Raw genomic sequence first — 19,471 nt, 5'->3', positions numbered from 1 at the left:
AGGAAACTGTTGTGGTGCTATGGAAAAGGAGGGACTGTGGGGCTGGAGAGGGGCTGGGGAGATGGCTCGGTGAGAAAAGTTCTCCCTGTGTAAGCATCAGGACCCGAGTTCAGGTTCTTGGCACCCATGTAAAAGTCAGGTGTGTAAGTCAGTGCTGGGGTGGGTGGGGTAAGAGAGGCATCCTTCCAGCTCACCAGCCAGCCAGTCTAGCAGAAATAGCAAGCTCCCAGGTTCAGTGAGATACTGTCAAGAACTGAACTGGAGAGTGTAGGGGACTTGCTGTTGAACTTGCCTGCAATGTGCACCCACAGCAAGTGCACTGCCACACGTGAACACATAAGTTAGAGAAAGGAAAGGAGGCTACTCAGCAGAGTCCAACTGTACAGCTTGCAAATATTCTTTTGTCCCAACTGCCTTACAAAGCACTTAACATTTGACCTTCAGCCTTGAGTCCTCTTAAGGACCTGGTGCTGTCTGTCCTAGCGTTTCCAGTTGGAACCAGGAAGGAGTTTAAGTTCTCATGCACGTCCTCTCATTGCAGACCGTCAGTGATGTACATGGACACAAGCCAGAGCTCTTCTGAGCACAAAGAATTCCTCTTTAACGTAAGTACATAGTGCTTATGTCCACCTAAGGCTGGGAAAGTCACTGAGCATTGACCTGTTGCTCATTTTATTTGGCAGATAAATGGGGAAAATCTCTTTGGAGCTGTATTCCAGTTGCAAATTTGTGTCCCCATCAAATTACAAGGTTTCCGGATTGTAAGAGTGAAGAATCTAACAAAGGCTCAGGTATTTAAATGGGAAATGGGATTCTTTTTTTCTCCCCAAGACAACAGGGTTTTTCTGTGTAGTCTTAGCTGTCCTGGAACTCGCTCTGTACAAAAGGCTGGCTTCGAACTCACTGAGATCTGCCTGCCTCTGCCTCCTAGGTGTGTATCACCACTGCCCAGCTTTTTTGCTTTTCTTGTTTTTCAAGGATTCTTTATCATGATCCATCTCTTTCCAGAGACTACAGAGTCTCAAAGGTATGAAAACTAGAGCTTTAACTAGGCCTGGCAGCACAGGCTTATAATCGTAGCTATCTGTGAGAATGAGGCAAGGAATCATAAATTTAAGACAGCTTGGCTATGGTTTAAGTTCAAGACTACTCTGAGCAACTTAGTGAGATCTTGTCATAAAGAGGGCTGGGGATGCCGCTGAGTGCAAGGCTGCTTGCTATCCTGCACAAGGTCCTAGATTCAAACATTAGGGCTACAGAAACAAAACAGGGGCTGGAGGAATAACTCAGTAAAGCATTTGCCTAATAAGCACGAGATTTGATTCTCACAATCCATGTAAAAATGCTGCTGGTGGTGGTATGTGCTTGTAATCTCACTGCAAGGAAAGTGAAGGATCCCTGAGACTCACTAGCCCCGAAATCTAGCTGAATCGGTGAACTCCAGGCCCATGAACGATTGTCACAAAGGTGGCTGGCATTCCTGAGGATGGTACCTGAAGCGGTCCTCTGATTTCTACTTGTCCCTCAACCCTACCTGCCTCTCAACCCGTACCTGCACACAAACCAATATGCATTTAAAACCTTAAAAACAAAACCCAAACAAACCAACATGAACTTTAGGAGTAAAAGATAAGACTACTGAATTATGAGGAAGTATAGGAGTAAGTCAGGAGGAAAATGAATTATTAGATCGTAAAGCCATCTATTTCCCTTTCTTTGATGAAAATAAGCGAAAATTCAAACATCAGTGCCATAGAGCCATTTATTTCCCTTTTGAGAATCTATAAATTGTGCTTCTGTTTCTGTGTGATTGGAGAATGAATCTGACAAACATTTCCCACACTTCCCCTATGCTGGTGTACACCGTCTCTGTTTTGACCCTCTAGTTTCTTTTTTTGCTCTGTTCTGCAACATCCTTTTTGCATTCAGTAAATAATTCATTTGAGGTCTGGTTCCTGCACCAGCCTTGACAACAGCATCAGGAGCAGGAAGGACCACAGCTGAGAGCTGGGCTTTTCTGACTTGTTTTTGCTCATCCTACACAGGGTGTCAGGTTTGCTGACTTTGCTGACAGAAAGAGGATGTATAAGATGTATGTACTTGTCCTCTATGGAGTTTATTTTTAAGAACACTTGTTAAAAGCAAGTTTAATCATGTCGATAAACATTTTGGTTACCTTTAAAAACAAGATTCTCTTTTAAAAAGCTGACAGGGAACTCACAAAGATGGGCTTTTACCTCCATCCTGCTCCAGTGGTGGCAGAGATTAAAAACAGTTCCAGAGGCGTTGGAGGTGGACTCAGTGTGAGCACTAAGTACCGGCTTACTGGAACAGACTGTGTTGGCAGAGCAGGTCAGTGGCAGAGCTGAAACTCAGGACAGTTCTGTAGAAATGCTGCAGTTTTTTCTTAACTTGCTTCATAGCCGTGGTCTGACATTTAGTCTTAAAGTGCATATGATTCAGAATCTTGTCTGTGAGGTAATGTAGCCACAGCACATTATTGTAAGGGTGATACTCACCCCAGCAGTTTCTGTTCTCCTTCCTCATGAGCCTGTAGATCTCAAACTGGTAGTCACCCTCACCTGTAAAGAGGTCCTCTTCGGAGGAGATATCACAGAAAACCACAATGCCATCCCGCTCCAGGCGGGACAGGGTGTAGTCAATGATGTTAACTTGTAGCCCGTGGGTGGGGATGGTGCTTGTCTTGCCATTGAGGGTGTAGCGGAGCTCCCTGAGGTTGGTTTTCTTTAGGAGCACATTCCCCCAGTGTAAGTCCCGGTGCTCAAAGTGCAGCGATGCCTCTGCCACTGCGAGGGAGGCGGTGACCTGGTGTAGAATGCTCTTCGCAGTCAACAGGGAGGACAGCTTTGTTTGCATTTGCTCCAAGTCAACCCCACCAAACTCAAATTCCAGTATAACAAAGAGCTGGTCTTCCTGGAAAAAGTCAGGCCGGTCATTTGCAGATTTTTTGGTTGAGTTATAGTTGTCCCAGGCTTTGAGCAGCAAGGGAGGGTAAGGCCCTTGGACACAGTGTACTGAGTTCAGCCCAATAAAGCCTTCTGTGCGGTTGTACACCTCATCAGACAAGAGGCTCAGCTCTTTGGAGATGATGATCTCGGGTAGGATCTCCTCAAAGGTTTTTTGGTGGGACCCATTGACTAAATCTGGTCCTTCGATAGCAATGACTTTTAGGGCGACAGGTGTTTGATCAGTAATTATTTGAAACACTTCCCCGAACACTCCTTCCCCAATCTTCTTACAGTGTTCCAGTTTTTCAGTGGAAAGGCAGTCATTAAAGGGAATAGGCCCTTCCTGATTACATTCCCCATAAACCTTTTCAGCATAAGATGACTTTTTGTCTGTGACCTGCAGGGTCTTTAAGGGGCTTAGCAAATACATGGAAGAGGAGTGGCAGGAGGAAACAGTTCTGTTCACGGTAAGAGGGGCTGCACATTCAGACAGGAGGGACCTAGAGGGAGAAGAGGCAAGACTGCTGCTGCATACCTCTGACACATTAGCTACGATTTTCTTCTTGTGGAAGCTGAAGGAGGCTCTGGTTTTGGTCCAAGAACAGGTCTCACTGATGTTATTCAAGCTCAGGGAAGAGACTGAATCTTTCCTTCTCTGCTTAGATTCGTAAAGAGCCGAGGTTCCCATCACTTCTTGCTGTTTCCTCTTCTGGAGTGAGTCAGTTCTCTTAGGCCTGCAGATTTGCCCTGGTACACAAAGGTCTTTGCAATTACTGGCCTTTCCACAATCCATCTGGTCGGCTCCTTGAGACACAACCTTTTGACTTGTGGTCCTTGTCGTCTCTCTTGCCAGACCCGAGCCCTTTAGTCTGTTTCCCACCTGCTGTGTCTCACGACACGACTCCTCCGCATTATTTCCACCTGTTCCAAACTCGTAATCTTCTGTGGTCCCCGAGTCCACAAGGCTTAAGAGAGCTGACCCTAAGCCGGCTTCGGCTTGGTGGGCCGTCGTGTTGAGCCCGCCTCCATCTGTTGCTGCTTCCTGGGGGTAGGGCAGCGATGCCTCCTCCAGGGAGGCTTCCGGCGAGAGGAAGCCATTGGGGACTGCAGAGGCTGCATCCGGAGAGTCGGGGGCTCCGGGGGAGGCCGGAGAGCTGAACAGGGAGGCGCTGGTGCCCAGGTCGTTGGACTGGCTGCACACGCTGAGGTCCGGGCTGAGACAGCCCAAGTTGCAGTTAGGGAAGAGTGGCGGTCGCAGAAGGCCGCGCGGGGTGCTGTACTTCTGCGGGGGCCGAGGTCGCAGCCTCTGGGTGGCTGTCAAGCTCTTCTGGTCCCGGGAGATGCGTCTCGGAGGACGCCCGCGCAGGCGCCGCGGCCTCACGGGGCTGCCAGGGAAATCGGGGTCGTCAGGGTCGTCAGAAGTGGCAGACGACTGGTCATTGCTACTGAAGCTGCTGCTGCTGAAGGCGCGCTTCGGATCCGGCGGCTGGAACCATGGCACGGCCTGCCGGCTAGGCTGCCGTTGCGACCTCCGGACGCCCCTCGCCGCGTACGTTCGGAAGAAACGGGTCCCGGGTGCCGGGAGAGACGCTGCCATGGCGGGTGCCCGCCCGAAAGTTCAAACTGAAACACCGCGAGACTCCGCGAGCGCGCCCGCCGGCCCGCCGGGTCCTAGCGCCGGCTCTCAGCTGCACAGCTCGCCGGACTTCCTGAAGCCGCCAGGGGGCAGATGCCTAGCGCGACCTAGAGCGCTCTGAGCGGCTCAGGCAGGGATCTCGTTTCAGGCCCACACTGAGTGCACGCAGAGTCGAGAGAGCGCGTGTGGAAGCGATCCTGTTCAGGTGAGCGAGGTCTCCTCGAGAGCCCGAGAGAGGGATGTGGAGAGCCCCCTAAAAGGGTGACCGCAGAGGTCAGGTCGCAGCTTCTGCAAAGTTCTTTCTGTGACTCTCAGCCTCACTGGTCTTGCTTGCCAGAGTGACTGACTCTTTGCTTGGGCGAAGGGGTTTGCTCAAACTGCTCATAACGTCTGCTCTGGGACCTTAGATGCTCTATCCTAGATATCCCAAGAAGGGAGTAAGCAAACTCACTTTTTTGCTTTTGCAGCATGTAGAAGAGTGGCATTCAGTGATCTGTGCTATCACATCGAATAAAGAAAATGTCACTGTGGCTGCGGAGATCTCCCTGGGCCACACTAAGCAGGTACCACTAAAATTCTGCAGATTGGGTCATCCAGCTCTAGGGCCTCTCCTCTAGAAGAAATGATAGCATCTGGAATGTGTCACCAGAGTAGATCGCTTGTTTGACCTTCTGTCCCAACCTGCTCTTAACAAGTACGTAGTAGGTATCTTAAAACTTTTCCACACTGACATGCAGGAATTACCCGTAATTCCTCTTTGCTACTTCCCCGTGTGTATCCTAGCAGCAAAGCCTGCCATCCCACCTTCTCTGTCTCTACTCATGTGGTTGTCATTCAAGTGGGGCCTGTTGCATAAACCTTGGGCACGCTCTCTTTGTCTTGGCTTTCCCCCTAACCTATACAAAAATAATTCTTATTTATTTATTTTTCCATTCAAAAATTTACACTTCCTCCCCTCCTCCCATTCCCCTCTTGCTCCGCCACTCATCCTCCTCTCTCCCCCTCCCTCCTTAAGAGAGGGCAGGGAACCCTGCCCTGTGGGAAGTCCAAGCCCCTCCCCCCTACATCCAGGCCTAGGGAGCTTTGCATCCAAATAGACTAGGGTCCCAAAAAGCCAGTACCTGCAGTAGAAACAAGTCCCAGTGCCTTTATCAATGGCTTCTCAGTCAGCCCCCACTGTCAGCCACATTCAGAGAGTCCGGTTTGATCGCATGCTCATTCAGTCCTGGTCCAGCTGGATTTGGTGAGCTTCCATTAGAACAGGCATACTGCCTCAGTGGGTGGACCAACCCCTCGCAGTCCAGACTTCTTTACTCATCTTCTCCTTCCTTCTGTTCTTCAGCTGGACCTTGGGAGCTCAGTCCGTTGCTCTGATGAGGGTCTCTGTCTCTATCTCCATCTGTAGCCAGAAGAAGATTCTATGGTGATATTCGAGATAATCATCAGTGTGATACTGGGGCAAGGCCAGTTCAGGCACCCTCTACTCTGCTGCCCAAGGACCTACCTGGGGACATCCCCGTGGACACCTGGGATCCCCCCTAGAGCCAAGTCTCTTGCCAACTCTAAAATGGCTCCCTTAATGTAGATATCTTCTTCCCTGCTCCTAAATCCGCCCTTCCTCCATATCCACTCTGATTCATCTTGTTTTTTATTATTATTATTTATTTTTTTTGTTGAAAAAAATTTCCGCCTCCTCCCCGCCTCCCAATTCCCTCCCCTCCTCCCACTCCTCTCCCCCTCACCCTACTTCTCTTAAAGAGCTGAAGAGACGGATCAGAGCGTGTACTGATCTTACAGAAGATGTGGTTCTGTTCCTGGCCCCCAAGTTGGGCAGCTCACAACCACTTATAACTCCAGCTGTGGGGGGATCTGATACCCTCTCCTAGTCTCCATGGACACCCGCACTCACCTCCACACGTGCACATATATACACATGATTTAAAAAAAATGAAATAATTCTTCAGTTAGCATTAGACTGTGCTATCTTCCTTTAAAAACAAAAATCAAGCCAGGTGGTGGTGGTACACGCCTTTAATCCCGGCACTCAGGAGGCAGAGGCAGGCGGATCTCTGTGAATTCCAGACCAGCCTAGTCTACAAGAGCTAGGCTCCAAAGCTACAGAGAAACTCTGTCTCGAAACAAACAAACACAAAAACCCCACAAAAAATCAGAAACTCCCAACAAACAGAAGCAGTGGACTTTGGAGTTGGATACATTTAGGTTAAAATCCATTCTGCTTTCATGACAAGCAAAGAATCTGCTCTCTGTCTGTCCTTTCTCACATATATCTCCCTTATGCCCAGATAGTCTGTTATTTCTGTTTTTTAGCTTGTTAATATCATTGTGGCCACTGGGACTTTGCACTTGTTAATTTGCTTAACACTGCTCAAATTTTATTTTCCTAGAAAGGCCTTGGGCTAAAGTGGGAACAGTCAAGTTTAACACTGTTCAATGTTTCAGATGAGAGCAGTGTGATTGCAACTGAGGTGGACGTGGGAATGGAGGACAAGGGACACATGGATGACCAACTGTTTTAGATGAACTGTCCAAAGCTGATGTGGGATGGGGGTTGTGGCACGATGTCAAGCGTAAGGGAAAAGAAGTTGGGGAATGACTATAGGCTTGTGACTTGGATAGCTATGTGATGGCTGCGACCTTTACAGAGGCTAACGGGATACTGGAGAGGGAATATATTTGAAGGGAAGATGGTTGAAACTCTCCTAAAACAATGAGTTCATATCTAAAATGTTTTGTGTTCCTCCACACCCTACCGTTCTCCAATTTATAGTTACTAGAAGATGTAACCGAACTGCAGATCCTTGGTGAAATAACGTTCAACAAATCTCTCTATGAGGGGCTGAATGCAGAGAACCACAGAACGAAGGTAACTCCTGCTGTTTTCTGATTAGTCTTCTGGGGAAACTGCTGTCATTTCTGACCTTGGCTACACTGCCATCTGCTCTTGTGACCTTGAGCTTCTGCCTCTGTTTTGTTCTTCTGTGAAACAGGAATCAACAATAGTGTGTACTTAAAAAATTAACTGGTTTTGAAAATAACTTAGGAAATAGCTAAAACATTTCCTACATGAGAAAGTTTTGTGTACCTAACAATGTCTTCCTAGTATGTAACATTCATGTCTGTCACAGTACTGATCAGGAGCTCACAGTGTCTGTCACAGTGTAGAGCAGGAGCTCACAGTGTCTGTCACAGTGCTGAGCAGGAGCTCACAGTGTCTGTCACAGTGTAGAGCAGGAGCTCACAGTGTCTGTTACAGTGTAGAGCAGGAGCTCACAGTGTCTGTCACAGTGTAGAGCAGGAGCTCACAGTGTCTGTCACAGTGTAGAGCAGGAGCTCACAGTGTCTGTCACAGTGTAGAGCAGGAGCTCACAGTGTCTGTCACAGTGCTGATCAGGAGCTCACAGTGTCTGTCACAGTGTAGAGCAGGAGCTCACAGTGTCTGTTACAGTGTAGAGCAGGAGCTCACAGTGTCTGTCACAGTGTAGAGCAGGAGCTCACAGTGTCTGTCACAGTGTAGAGCAGGAGCTCACAGTGTCTGTCACAGTGCTGATCAGGAGCTCACAGTGTCTGTCACAGTGTAGAGCAGGAGCTCACAGTGTCTGTCACAGTGCTGATCAGGAGCTCACAGTGTCTGTCACAGTGTAGAGCAGGAGCTCACAGTGTCTGTTACAGTGTAGAGCAGGAGCTCACAGTGTCTGTCACAGTGTAGAGCAGGAGCTCACAGTGTCTGTCACAGTGTAGAGCAGGAGCTCACAGTGTCTGTCACAGTGTAGAGCAGGAGCTCACAGTGTCTGTCACAGTGTAGAGCAGGAGCTCACAGTGTCTGTCACAGTGTAGAGCAGGAGCTCACAGTGTCTGTCACAGTGTAGAGCAGGAGCTCACAGTGTCTGTCACAGTGTAGAGCAGGAGCTCACAGTGTCTGTCACAGTGTAGAGCAGGAGCTCACAGTGTCTGTTACAGTGCTGAGCAGGAGGTCACAGTGTCTGTCACAGTGTAGAGCAGGAGCTCACAGTGTCTGTCACAGTGCTGATCAGGAGCTCACAGTGTCTGTCACAGTGTAGAGCAGGAGCTCACAGTGTCTGTTACAGTGTAGAGCAGGAGCTCACAGTGTCTGTCACAGTGTAGAGCAGGAGCTCACAGTGTCTGTCACAGTGTAGAGCAGGAGCTCACAGTGTCTGTTACAGTGTAGAGCAGGAGCTCACAGTGTCTGTCACAGTGCTGATCAGGAGCTCACAGTGTCTGTTACAGTGCTGATCAGGAGCTCACAGTGTCTGTCACAGTGTAGAGCAGGAGCTCACAGTGTCTGTTACAGTGTAGAGCAGGAGCTCACAGTGTCTGTTACAGTGTAGAGCAGGAGCTCACAGTGTCTGTCACAGTGTAGAGCAGGAGCTCACAGTGTCTGTTACAGTGTAGAGCAGGAGCTCACAGTGTCTGTTACAGTGTAGAGCAGGAGCTCACAGTGTCTGTTACAGTGTAGAGCAGGAGCTCACAGTGTCTGTTACAGTGTAGAGCAGGAGCTCACAGTGTCTGTTACAGTGTAGAGCAGGAGCTCACAGTGTCTGTCACAGTGCTGATCAGGAGCTCACAGTGTCTGTTACAGTGCTGATCAGGAGCTCACAGTGTCTGTCACAGTGTAGAGCAGGAGCTCACAGTGTCTGTCACAGTGTAGAGCAGGAGCTCACAGTGTCTGTCACAGTGTAGAGCAGGAGCTCACAGTGTCTGTCACAGTGCTGATCAGGAGCTCACAGTGTCTGTTACAGTGCTGATCAGGAGCTCACAGTGTCTGTTACAGTGTAGAGCAGGAGCTCACAGTGTCTGTTACAGTGTAGAGCAGGAGCTCACAGTGTCTGTTACAGTGTAGAGCAGGAGCTCACAGTGTCTGTTACAGTGTAGAGCAGGAGCTCACAGTGTCTGTCACAGTGTAGAGCAGGAGCTCACAGTGTCTGTCACAGTGCTGAGCAGGAGCTCACAGTGTCTGTCACAGTGTAGAGCAGGAGCTCACAGTGTCTGTCACAGTGCTGATCAGGAGCTCACAGTGTCTGTTACAGTGCTGATCAGGAGCTCACAGTGTCTGTCACAGTGCTGATCAGGAGCTCACAGTGTCTGTCACAGTGCTGATCAGGAGCTCACAGTGTCTGTTACAGTGCTGATCAGGAGCTCACAGTGTCTGTTACAGTGTAGAGCAGGAGCTCACAGTGTCTGTCACAGTGCTGATCAGGAGCTCACAGTGTCTGTTACAGTGTAGAGCAGGAGATGCTCACAGTGTCTGTTACAGTGCTGATCATGAGCTCACAGTGTCTGTTACAGTGCTGATCAGGAGCTCACAGTGTCTGTTACAGTGTAGAGCAGGAGCTCACAGTGTCTGTCACAGTGTAGAGCAGGAGCTCACAGTGTCTGTTACAGTGTAGAGCAGGAGCTCACAGTGTCTGTCACAGTGCTGATCAGGAGCTCACAGTGTCTGTTACAGTGTAGAGCAGGAGCTCACAGTGTCTGTCACAGTGTAGAGCAGGAGCTCACAGTGTCTGTCACAGTGTAGAGCAGGAGCTCACAGTGTCTGTCACAGTGCTGAGCAGGAGCTCACAGTGTCTGTTACAGTGTAGAGCAGGAGCTCACAGTGTCTGTTACAGTGTAGAGCAGGAGCTCACAGTGTCTGTCACAGTGCTGAGCAGGAGCTCACAGTGTCTGTCACAGTGTAGAGCAGGAGCTCACAGTGTCTGTCACAGTGCTGATCAGGAGCTCACAGTGTCTGTTACAGTGCTGATCAGGAGCTCACAGTGTCTGTCACAGTGCTGATCAGGAGCTCACAGTGTCTGTCACAGTGTAGAGCAGGAGCTCACAGTGTCTGTCACAGTGCTGATCAGGAGCTCACAGTGTCTGTTACAGTGTAGAGCAGGAGCTCACAGTGTCTGTCACAGTGCTGATCAGGAGCTCACAGTGTCTGTTACAGTGCTGATCAGGAGCTCACAGTGTCTGTTACAGTGTAGAGCAGGAGCTCACAGTGTCTGTCACAGTGCTGATCAGGAGCTCACAGTGTCTGTTACAGTGCTGATCAGGAGCTCACAGTGTCTGTCACAGTGTAGAGCAGGAGCTCACAGTGTCTGTTACAGTGTAGAGCAGGAGCTCACAGTGTCTGTTACAGTGCTGATCAGGAGCTCACAGTGTCTGTCACAGTGTAGAGCAGGAGCTCACAGTGTCTGTCACAGTGCTGAGCAGGAGCTCACAGTGTCTGTCACAGTGTAGAGCAGGAGCTCACAGTGTCTGTCACAGTGCTGATCAGGAGCTCACAGTGTCTGTTACAGTGTAGAGCAGGAGCTCACAGTGTCTGTTACAGTGTAGAGCAGGAGCTCACAGTGTCTGTTACAGTGTAGAGCAGGAGCTCACAGTGTCTGTTACAGTGTAGAGCAGGAGCTCACAGTGTCTGTTACAGTGCTGAGCAGGAGCTCACAGTGTCTGTTACAGTGTAGAGCAGGAGCTCACAGTGTCTGTTACAGTGTAGAGCAGGAGCTCACAGTGTCTGTTACAGTGCTGAGCAGGAGCTCACAGTGTCTGTTACAGTGCTGAGCAGGAGCTCACAGTGTCTGTCACAGTGCTGATCAGGAGCTCACAGTGTCTGTTACTGTGTAGAGCAGGAGCTCACAGTGTCTGTCACAGTGTAGAGCAGGAGCTCACAGTGTCTGTTACAGTGTAGAGCAGGAGCTCACAGTGTCTGTCACAGTGCTGATCAGGAGCTCACAGTGTCTGTCACAGTGTAGAGCAGGAGCTCACAGTGTCTGTCACAGTGCTGATCAGGAGCTCACAGTGTCTGTCACAGTGCTGATCAGGAGCTCACAGTGTCTGTCACAGTGTAGAGCAGGAGCTCACAGTGTCTGTCACAGTGTAGAGCAGGAGCTCACAGTGTCTGTCACAGTGCTGATCAGGAGCTCACAGTGTCTGTCACAGTGCTGAGCAGGAGCTCACAGTGTCTGTCACAGTGCTGAGCAGGAGCTCACAGTGTCTGTCACAGTGCTGATCAGGAGCTCACAGTGTCTGTTACAGTGCTGATCAGGAGCTCACAGTGTCTGTTACAGTGCTGATCAGGAGCTCACAGTGTCTGTCACAGTGTAGAGCAGGAGCTCACAGTGTCTGTCACAGTGCTGATCAGGAGCTCACAGTGTCTGTCACAGTGTAGAGCAGGAGCTCACAGTGTCTGTCACAGTGTAGAGCAGGAGCTCACAGTGTCTGTTACAGTGCTGATCAGGAGCTCACAGTGTCTGTCACAGTGTAGAGCAGGAGCTCACAGTGTCTGTCACAGTGTAGAGCAGGAGCTCACAGTGTCTGTCACAGTGTAGAGCAGGAGCTCACAGTGTCTGTCACAGTGCTGATCAGGAGCTCACAGTGTCTGTCACAGTGCTGAGCAGGAGCTCACAGTGTCTGTCACAATGTAGAGCAGGAGCTCACAGTGTCTGTCACAGTGTAGAGCAGGAGCTCACAGTGTCTGTCACAGTGTAGAGCAGGAGCTCACAGTGTCTGTCACAGTGTAGAGCAGGAGCTCACAGTGTCTGTCACAGTGCTGATCAGGAGCTCACAGTGTCTGTCACAGTGTAGAGCAGGAGCTCACAGTGTCTGTCACAGTGTAGAGCAGGAGCTCACAGTGTCTGTCACAGTGCTGATCAGGAGCTCACAGTGTCTGTCACAGTGCTGAGCAGGAGCTCACAGTGTCTGTCACAGTGCTGAGCAGGAGCTCACAGTGTCTGTTACAGTGTAGAGCAGGAGCTCACAGTGTCTGTCACAGTGCTGATCAGGAGCTCACAGTGTCTGTCACAGTGTAGAGCAGGAGCTCACAGTGTCTGTCACAGTGCTGATCAGGAGCTCACAGTGTCTGTCACAGTGTAGAGCAGGAGCTCACAGTGTCTGTTACAGTGTAGAGCAGGAGCTCACAGTGTCTGTCACAGTGTAGAGCAGGAGCTCACAGTGTCTGTTACAGTGCTGAGCAGGAGCTCACAGTGTCTGTCACAGTGCTGAGCAGGAGCTCACAGTGTCTGTTACAGTGTAGAGCAGGAGCTCACAGTGTCTGTCACAGTGCTGAGCAGGAGCTCACAGTGTCTGTTACAGTGCTGATCAGGAGCTCACAGTGTCTGTCACAGTGTAGAGCAGGAGCTCACAGTGTCTGTTACAGTGTAGAGCAGGAGCTCACAGTGTCTGTCACAGTGCTGAGCAGGAGCTCACAGTGTCTGTTACAGTGTAGAGCAGGGGCTCACAGTGTCTGTTACAGTGTAGAGCAGGAGCTCACAGTGTCTGTTACAGTGTAGAGCAGGGGCTCACAGTGTCTGTTACAGTGCTGAGCAGGAGCTCACAGTGTCTGTTACAGTGTAGAGCAGGAGCTCACAGTGTCTGTCACAGTGTAGAGCAGGGGCTCACAGTGTCTGTCACAGTGTAGAGCAGGAGCTCACAGTGTCTGTCACAGTGTAGAGCAGGAGATGCTCACAGTGTCTGTTACAGTGCTGATCAGGAGCTCACAGTGTCTGTCACAGTGCTGAGCAGGAGCTCACAGTGTCTGTCACAGTGTAGAGCAGGAGCTCACAGTGTCTGTCACAGTGTAGAGCAGGAGCTCACAGTGTCTGTTACAGTGTAGAGCAGGAGCTCACAGTGTCTGTCACAGTGCTGATCAGGAGCTCACAGTGTCTGTTACAGTGTAGAGCAGGGGCTCACAGTGTCTGTTACAGTGTAGAGCAGGAGCTCACAGTGTCTGTTACAGTGTAGAGCAGGAGCTCACAGTGTCTGTCACAGTGTAGAGCAGGAGCTCACAGTGTCTGTCACAGTGCTGATCAGGAGCTCACAGTGTCTGTCACAGTGCTGATCAGGAGCTCACAGTGTCTGTCACAGTGCTGATCAGGAGCTCACAGTGTCTGTTACAGTGCTGATCAGGAGCTCACAGTGTCTGTCACAGTGCTGATCAGGAGCTCACAGTGTCTGTTACAGTGCTGATCAGGAGCTCACAGTGTCTGTTACAGTGCTGAGCAGGAGCTCACAGTGTCTGTTACAGTGTAGAGCAGGATCTCACAGTGTCTGTTACAGTGTAGAGCAGGAGATGCTCACAGTGTCTGTTACAGTGTAGAGCAGGAGCTCACAGTGTCTGTCACAGTGTAGAGCAGGAGCTCACAGTGTCTGTTACAGTGTAGAGCAGGAGCTCACAGTGTCTGTCACAGTGCTGATCAGGAGCTCACAGTGTCTGTTACAGTGTAGAGCAGGAGCTCACAGTGTCTGTCACAGTGCTGAGCAGGAGCTCACTTGTCTGTCACAGTGTAGAGCAGGAGCTCACAGTGTCTGTCACAGTGCTGAGCAGGAGCTCACAGTGTCTGTTACAGTGCTGAGCAGGAGATGCTCACAGTGTCTGTTACAGTGTTTAGCAGGAGGCAAGCAGGTGGAGTGTGAGGCCAGCCTGGTCTACTGAGTGAGTCCTGGTACAGCCAGCCAGGGCTCCACAGAAACCCTGTCTCAACACACACACACACACACACACACACACACACACACACACACACACACACACACACACACACACACACACACACACAGTAATATCATTGGAATCTAACCCTAACAGAAAGGAACCAACTGAAAATAAAGGTTCCTTCAGCTGTCAGTGTGGGTTCAATCTCCTCCCAGTCATCAACAAAGGAGGCAGTCTGTCCTCACTGGCTTTGACCACGGTGACTCCAGAATGGCAGTTGACAGGATGGCCACTGGACTGCCCACTCACTGTCTGTCTTTGCCACAAGCAGGGGGGCATCCTATGTCCTGCTTCTCCCTTATCCCCTGCTGGGGTAGTGATGGGCCACTCTGGGGAGAACCTGTGTATTTCAAAGGGAGCAAAGGAAAAAGGCTTTGAGAAGTAGGGGTGCTGTTTTGCTCCAGTCACACCTATTGTGCCCCTGGTATCTTGGGGCCTCCTTCATTCCTCGGCCCAGGCTCCAGAGTCCTGTCTCCCTTTCCCTTCCACTCTTCCATTAAGATCACAGCTCCGTTCCTGTCCCCACTCTGGCTCTGGCGCTCTGTTCCCTTCCTACTCTCAAGGTCAGAACTTGTCAAGTTTAGTTTACTTGTAGCTAAGTGTGGCTCAGCAGGTCCGGGCCCACCCTTAGCTGGGAGAGGCCTCAAGGGTGAGTTGGGTAACTCCCTACCCTGTATGGAAATCCCAACAAAGCATGCCTGACCTTGGTGGCTATGCACTGGCCTGAAGGGAACTCCGTGTCTTCCAACAGGGAGTCATGATGACCCCTGGCTTTAACTGTGTCCTGGCAGCATGCACTGGCCACTACCCAGAAGGGCAGGCTCCTGTCAGAAAGCGGATCCGTAGAGCCTTTCAGCTTGTCAGGGTGAGAGAAGACTCCTGAGCTGAAGAGATGCTTAGGAAAACACCTCGTGGGAATGATTCCTAACAGAGGAGCCCTGCAGCGCCATGGATGGACCTACTTTTGCACTTACGGTGTCTCCGAGGGCTGCACTCGGCCTGGTGAAGAACAGGGCAACCCCTGCCAGACCTTTCTTGTAGGAAAATGTATTACCAGAGACTAGGCATTTGTGTGAGGTTTAAGAACGTCTTTCAGATCTGAGTTAAAGAGGACTCAGAGCTCTTTAAACAAGTCACCACTTGGGAGACTATGACCATAGAGATCAAGGACGCAGAGGGACACAGCTGCTGTGAATCTTGATGCTGTGAGAGAGTTCTCAGACTGGCAGACCACCTTTAGGACAAGGTCACATCCCCCGATGACCTAGCTCATCCAGACCGGAGACCAGAATAGTTTCTTGTAAAGCGCTGTGATCAGAAGATGGTTTGCGGCGATGGAAAATGCTGCGTCAGGGGATGCTCAGCTTTTTGCCGTCCCATCAATCAGTCTTGATCAATATGCAGGTTGTTACCAAGTCCTTACCTCTTGCTCCTTAAAATAACGTGGACTCTCTTCCTCCCTTGTAAGTTACTGACTTCTCGGACCGTGTCTTTATCCAGATCACCGTCATCCTCCTGAAAGCCGAGGAGCTCCACTCTTTGCCCCTCATCATTGGCAGCAGTATTGGAGGCCTCCTGCTCTTGGTTGTGATCATAGCCATTCTATTCAAGGTCAGTCCACTCCTGCTGTTTGTAAGAAGGAGAAGGCATGCCACTCTGGTACTGGTTTCAGTACATTTGAGGACAGCTAAGCTCAGAGCTAGTGCACCTACCCTGGCCTTGTGGGCTCTTTTCTTTGTTCTTGAAGCTATGTGTTCTGTTTGGACAGATGAGCCTGACAGTGTCTCTCTGAAGAAACAAAAGCCTAATTGAAGTATTTGAGCACAGAGAGATGTTCCTAAGACAGAGCTGATTGTCACCAGTTTTTTTTAAAGTCCTTTATCTTTCCCTGCCCCAGAATCCAGACTTTCTTAGTGTTGTTTGAGGCCTTCTACATCCTGGCCTCTGCCTCTCACACCTGTAAGTCTTGCTTCTTTTCCCCAGACCAGTTGACCCATTCCCTAAATAGGTTCGCGCTTCTCTGTTGGGGCGCTTGCAAGTGCCTGTGCTAGGAACGCCAGTTCCCACCCTCTCACCCTTCACACAGCTCCTCAGAAGGCTTAACCAGGCTCCTGGATGCTCTGTGCTGGCTTCCAGTCATCAAGCCTCAGTGTCATTCCCCCCGCCCCCTAGATCCTGAGCTCCTGTAGGAGACTGTGTACGATATTTGTCTTTAGCATGGTGGGCTGTCCTCAGCATGCTCCCCGAAAGAGGATTAGATTCATCCGGCATGACTGACTCCATAGCTCTCCCAGTTAGTTAAGTTAAAGGTGTTTAAGTGTTGTGGCAGGTCAGAGGGCCCTGGGAGGTCAGCTCTCCTTGTGGAGTGAGCACCACGCAGGCAGCACTGAGGAAAGTACAGGGAGGTTCCAGAAAGCTTGGAGGACGGCAGAGGGAGGAAAGAGAAGCCAGGAGTCTGGAGCTCTGGAGCTGTTTAGCGACAGTCTGAAGACTGTTTCTAAAGCAGGTAGCCACCTCAGGTCCGTCATGAGGCTTCCCTCCTTGTTGTTTCAGTGTGGCTTTTTCAAGAGGAAATATCAGCAGCTGAACTTGGAGAGTATCCGGAGGGCCCAGCTGAAGGCCGACAGTCTGCTGGAGGAAGAGTAGAGCCTGGACATCCAGGGTCTGCCACATACTCTCCTTAGGACAACCTAGGAACATTGAACAAACCATAGAGTGTTGTTCACAGCCACGCATTGTCCTCATAGTGTTTGTGCATTGTGCAAAATGAAGCTTGGACACGTTTATCTCTTAAGTAAATTTACTTTTACAGCAGTGCCTCTAGTGTGTATGTATTTTCCAGAATTTGCCATGTGTTTCGATGACTGATAGGCCAAAGTTTTATTCCTATTTAAAAATATTATTATATTCTTTTGTTGTTGTTGTTTTGTTTGAGGCAAGATCTCTCTACATAGCCCTGGCTGTCCTGGAACTCACTACACAGAACAGACTGACCTTGAACTCACTGAGATCCACCGGCCTCTGCCAACTAAATGCTGGGATAAAGGGAAGTGCCACCCCACCCAGCTTGACTCTTTTATATTCTTTTAAACAAATATTTATTTTATTTTTAAGTATATGTGTTTATTTATCTGTATGTATATGCACATGTATGTGTATGTAGATTGGTCTTGAACTCAGAGATTCCCCTGGCTCAGCTTCTTTGTTTTTTTTTTTTTTTTTTTTTTTTGGTTTTTCGAGACAGGGTTTCTCTGTGGCTTTGGAGCCTGTCCTGGCACTAGCTCTTGTAGACCAGGCTGGTCTCGAACTCACAGAGATCCGCCTGCCTCTGCCTCCCAAGTGCTGGGATTAAAGGTGTGCGCCACCACCGCCCAGCCTGGCTCAGCTTCTTGAGTGCTGGGATTAAAGGTGTGTACCACCAAGCTGAGCCCTTATCTGTCACACTTACTGTACTCTAATTATTATTTTTAGTTTATTGAGTATATTATATTACAAGAGAGTGATGACTTGGAAATCCACTATTTTAAGGTAGGTTTTTCAGTTGGTTTCTCAGTTTCCAGGGTTCAGTAGCCCAACACAGGCTGAGAGCAGAGTGGTCACTAGATGGTTCTTCTGCTGAGGGCCGGGAATGAGGCTGGTTTAACTTGGCTTGTCTAGAGCCCTGGCAGGTCCTGGCCTCTTAGAACCTCTCTTGTCCTATGATTGTGCCGTCTGAGATTAAGGCTGGAGTGCCAGCAGGAAGAGACTGCGCTGGCCCACTTTGGGAGGACAGATTGCTGACATGTTTTTGTTTCCCACCTGGCTGCCAGCAAGAATTAGGGGCAGATGACTTGGAGTTTGTTTCATAGATGAAGAAACTGGGCTGCACTCAATTCAGTAATAGCTGAGGATGGATGGGGTGCCTCAGGGGTGAAACAGGAGCCCCAGGAGACTGCAGGTGACCTTGTGCAGACTTATGGGTCAGCACAGAAAGGAACGTCTCTAGAGACAGACTGTCTCTCAACAAGGTCTGTCTCTCTTTGGGCAAACACTTTCAGGAAGGAGAGAGACTGCAGGAGAGATGCATAGGCTATGGCAGGAACACCTTCCTCACTACCTACCGCCGTGTAAAGAGTGGCGGCCAGTGTTTCCCCCTGGAAGACCCCTCAGTTACACTCAGGAGAGAGGCTTCACCTTGCTGTGTGCTAGTGAACACAGTTCCATCATGAAGATCAGACCCTGGTCTCTTTCTGTCTTTTAATGTTGCCTCAGAAACCTAACAAGGGTGGCTTTGAACTCCTGGTCCTCCTGCCTCTGTCTCCTCACTGCTAGAGCAACAGTTGTGTTCTATTGTGCCCATTTTCTATGTATATTTTTATCTTTTAAAAATTATTGATTTTTTTATGTATAAGGTTTTTGCTTGTAATGCATGTATAATACCACACGATGCCTCGTCCACTACGTAGGTCAGAAGAGGACAGAAGATCCCCTAGAACCAGAGTTACAGCCAGTTGTGAGCCATCATGTGTGGGGGCTGGGAACTGAACATGGATCCTCTGAAAGAGCAACTAGGACTTTTGGCTGCTGATCCATCTCTCCAGTCCTCTTTATGTACTTGAAATACACAAACATTTGTGAAGAGAAAAATATATAATAATCAAAACGCTTCTTAAATTGTATGCATGAAGATTTATTAATGCATTAAAACAGTCTTGTGACTACCTTACTTTCATAATAGTGATGTACGTCAAACGTACTTAGACATATCTGAATGAAAGAAAGAATAAAAAGGTAAGGACATGTGCTCCTGGTATGGTGGAGGAGGAAGTTTGTTATAGATAAAAGGGGGAGTGTAGCCAGAGACAGACATATCTCGGGGATTCGAGAGCGGTCATTACCCTGAGCCATGCAGGGAAGGGGAAGGAAAAGGGGAGAAGGGAACCAGGTGCAGCAGCCAGGAGGCCAAAGGTACAAAAAAGGCTGGAAACAAAAATGTCTGGATTATATAGGGAAGAGCCTCTGGGGAGAGGGCAGCTCAGCCCCTGGGCTAGAGAGTTAAGGGTAGGGGGCAGGGTATGCCAGTCATTTCCTGTAACTTGTAGGGACCAAGGGATTCTGGGAGCACTTGGCAGCCAGGACTGCACCTCAGCCATTTGTCCCACGTTTGAAACCTAACAATATCTGCAATGGGTACAGTGTGAGAGGAAAATTGTCATGCTTTCTGTTGGTAACTGGGCTGCAGTGCTAACTACTGCCTGCATCCATAGATGAAGTGGTACATTTCAGACAGACCACAGTAGAAAGAGATGTCTCATTGATCTCCCTCTCTGGATGCTCTAGTCCCATTCAAGGAAGCATGCTTTGTGCATCTTTTATTTG

At 49.6% G+C, this 19,471-nt stretch overlaps 2 protein-coding genes across 2 annotated transcripts in view; one reads left to right on the top strand and one right to left on the bottom strand.

Annotated features, from left to right (window-relative positions):
* Itgae (integrin subunit alpha E) overlaps positions 1 to 17,264 on the top strand; it is a 65,645-nt gene extending 48,381 nt beyond the window's left edge. The window contains exons 25-31 of the mRNA XM_075991731.1: positions 542 to 605; positions 684 to 791; positions 4,754 to 4,810; positions 5,073 to 5,168; positions 7,394 to 7,489; positions 15,614 to 15,724; positions 16,667 to 17,264. Coding sequence (XP_075847846.1) covers positions 542 to 605; positions 684 to 791; positions 4,754 to 4,810; positions 5,073 to 5,168; positions 7,394 to 7,489; positions 15,614 to 15,724; positions 16,667 to 16,759 — 625 coding nt within the window. The 3' untranslated portion in view covers positions 16,760 to 17,264. The remainder of the gene's footprint in view (positions 1 to 541; positions 606 to 683; positions 792 to 4,753; positions 4,811 to 5,072; positions 5,169 to 7,393; positions 7,490 to 15,613; positions 15,725 to 16,666) is intronic.
* Haspin (histone H3 associated protein kinase) lies at positions 1,752 to 4,674 on the bottom strand. Its single transcript, XM_075991732.1, has one exon. The coding sequence runs from the start codon at positions 4,564 to 4,566 to the stop codon at positions 2,323 to 2,325; it is 2,244 nt and encodes a 747-aa protein (XP_075847847.1). The 5' UTR covers positions 4,567 to 4,674; the 3' UTR covers positions 1,752 to 2,322.
* Positions 17,265 to 19,471: the final 2,207 nt, after the last annotated feature.

Source organism: Microtus pennsylvanicus, chromosome 11, assembly GCF_037038515.1.
Source record: "Microtus pennsylvanicus isolate mMicPen1 chromosome 11, mMicPen1.hap1, whole genome shotgun sequence".
In the NCBI taxonomy this organism is placed as follows: Eukaryota; Metazoa; Chordata; class Mammalia; order Rodentia; family Cricetidae; genus Microtus; species Microtus pennsylvanicus.
The sequence above is the reverse complement of the archived record's forward strand: the minus strand, read 5'-3'. Positions and strand labels throughout refer to the sequence as shown.

Excerpts from the sequence above, each read along its gene's own strand:
- Haspin (XM_075991732.1), bottom strand. The coding sequence starts at position 4,566 with ATGGCAGCGTCTCTCCCGGCACCCGGGACCCGTTTCTTCCGAACGTAC.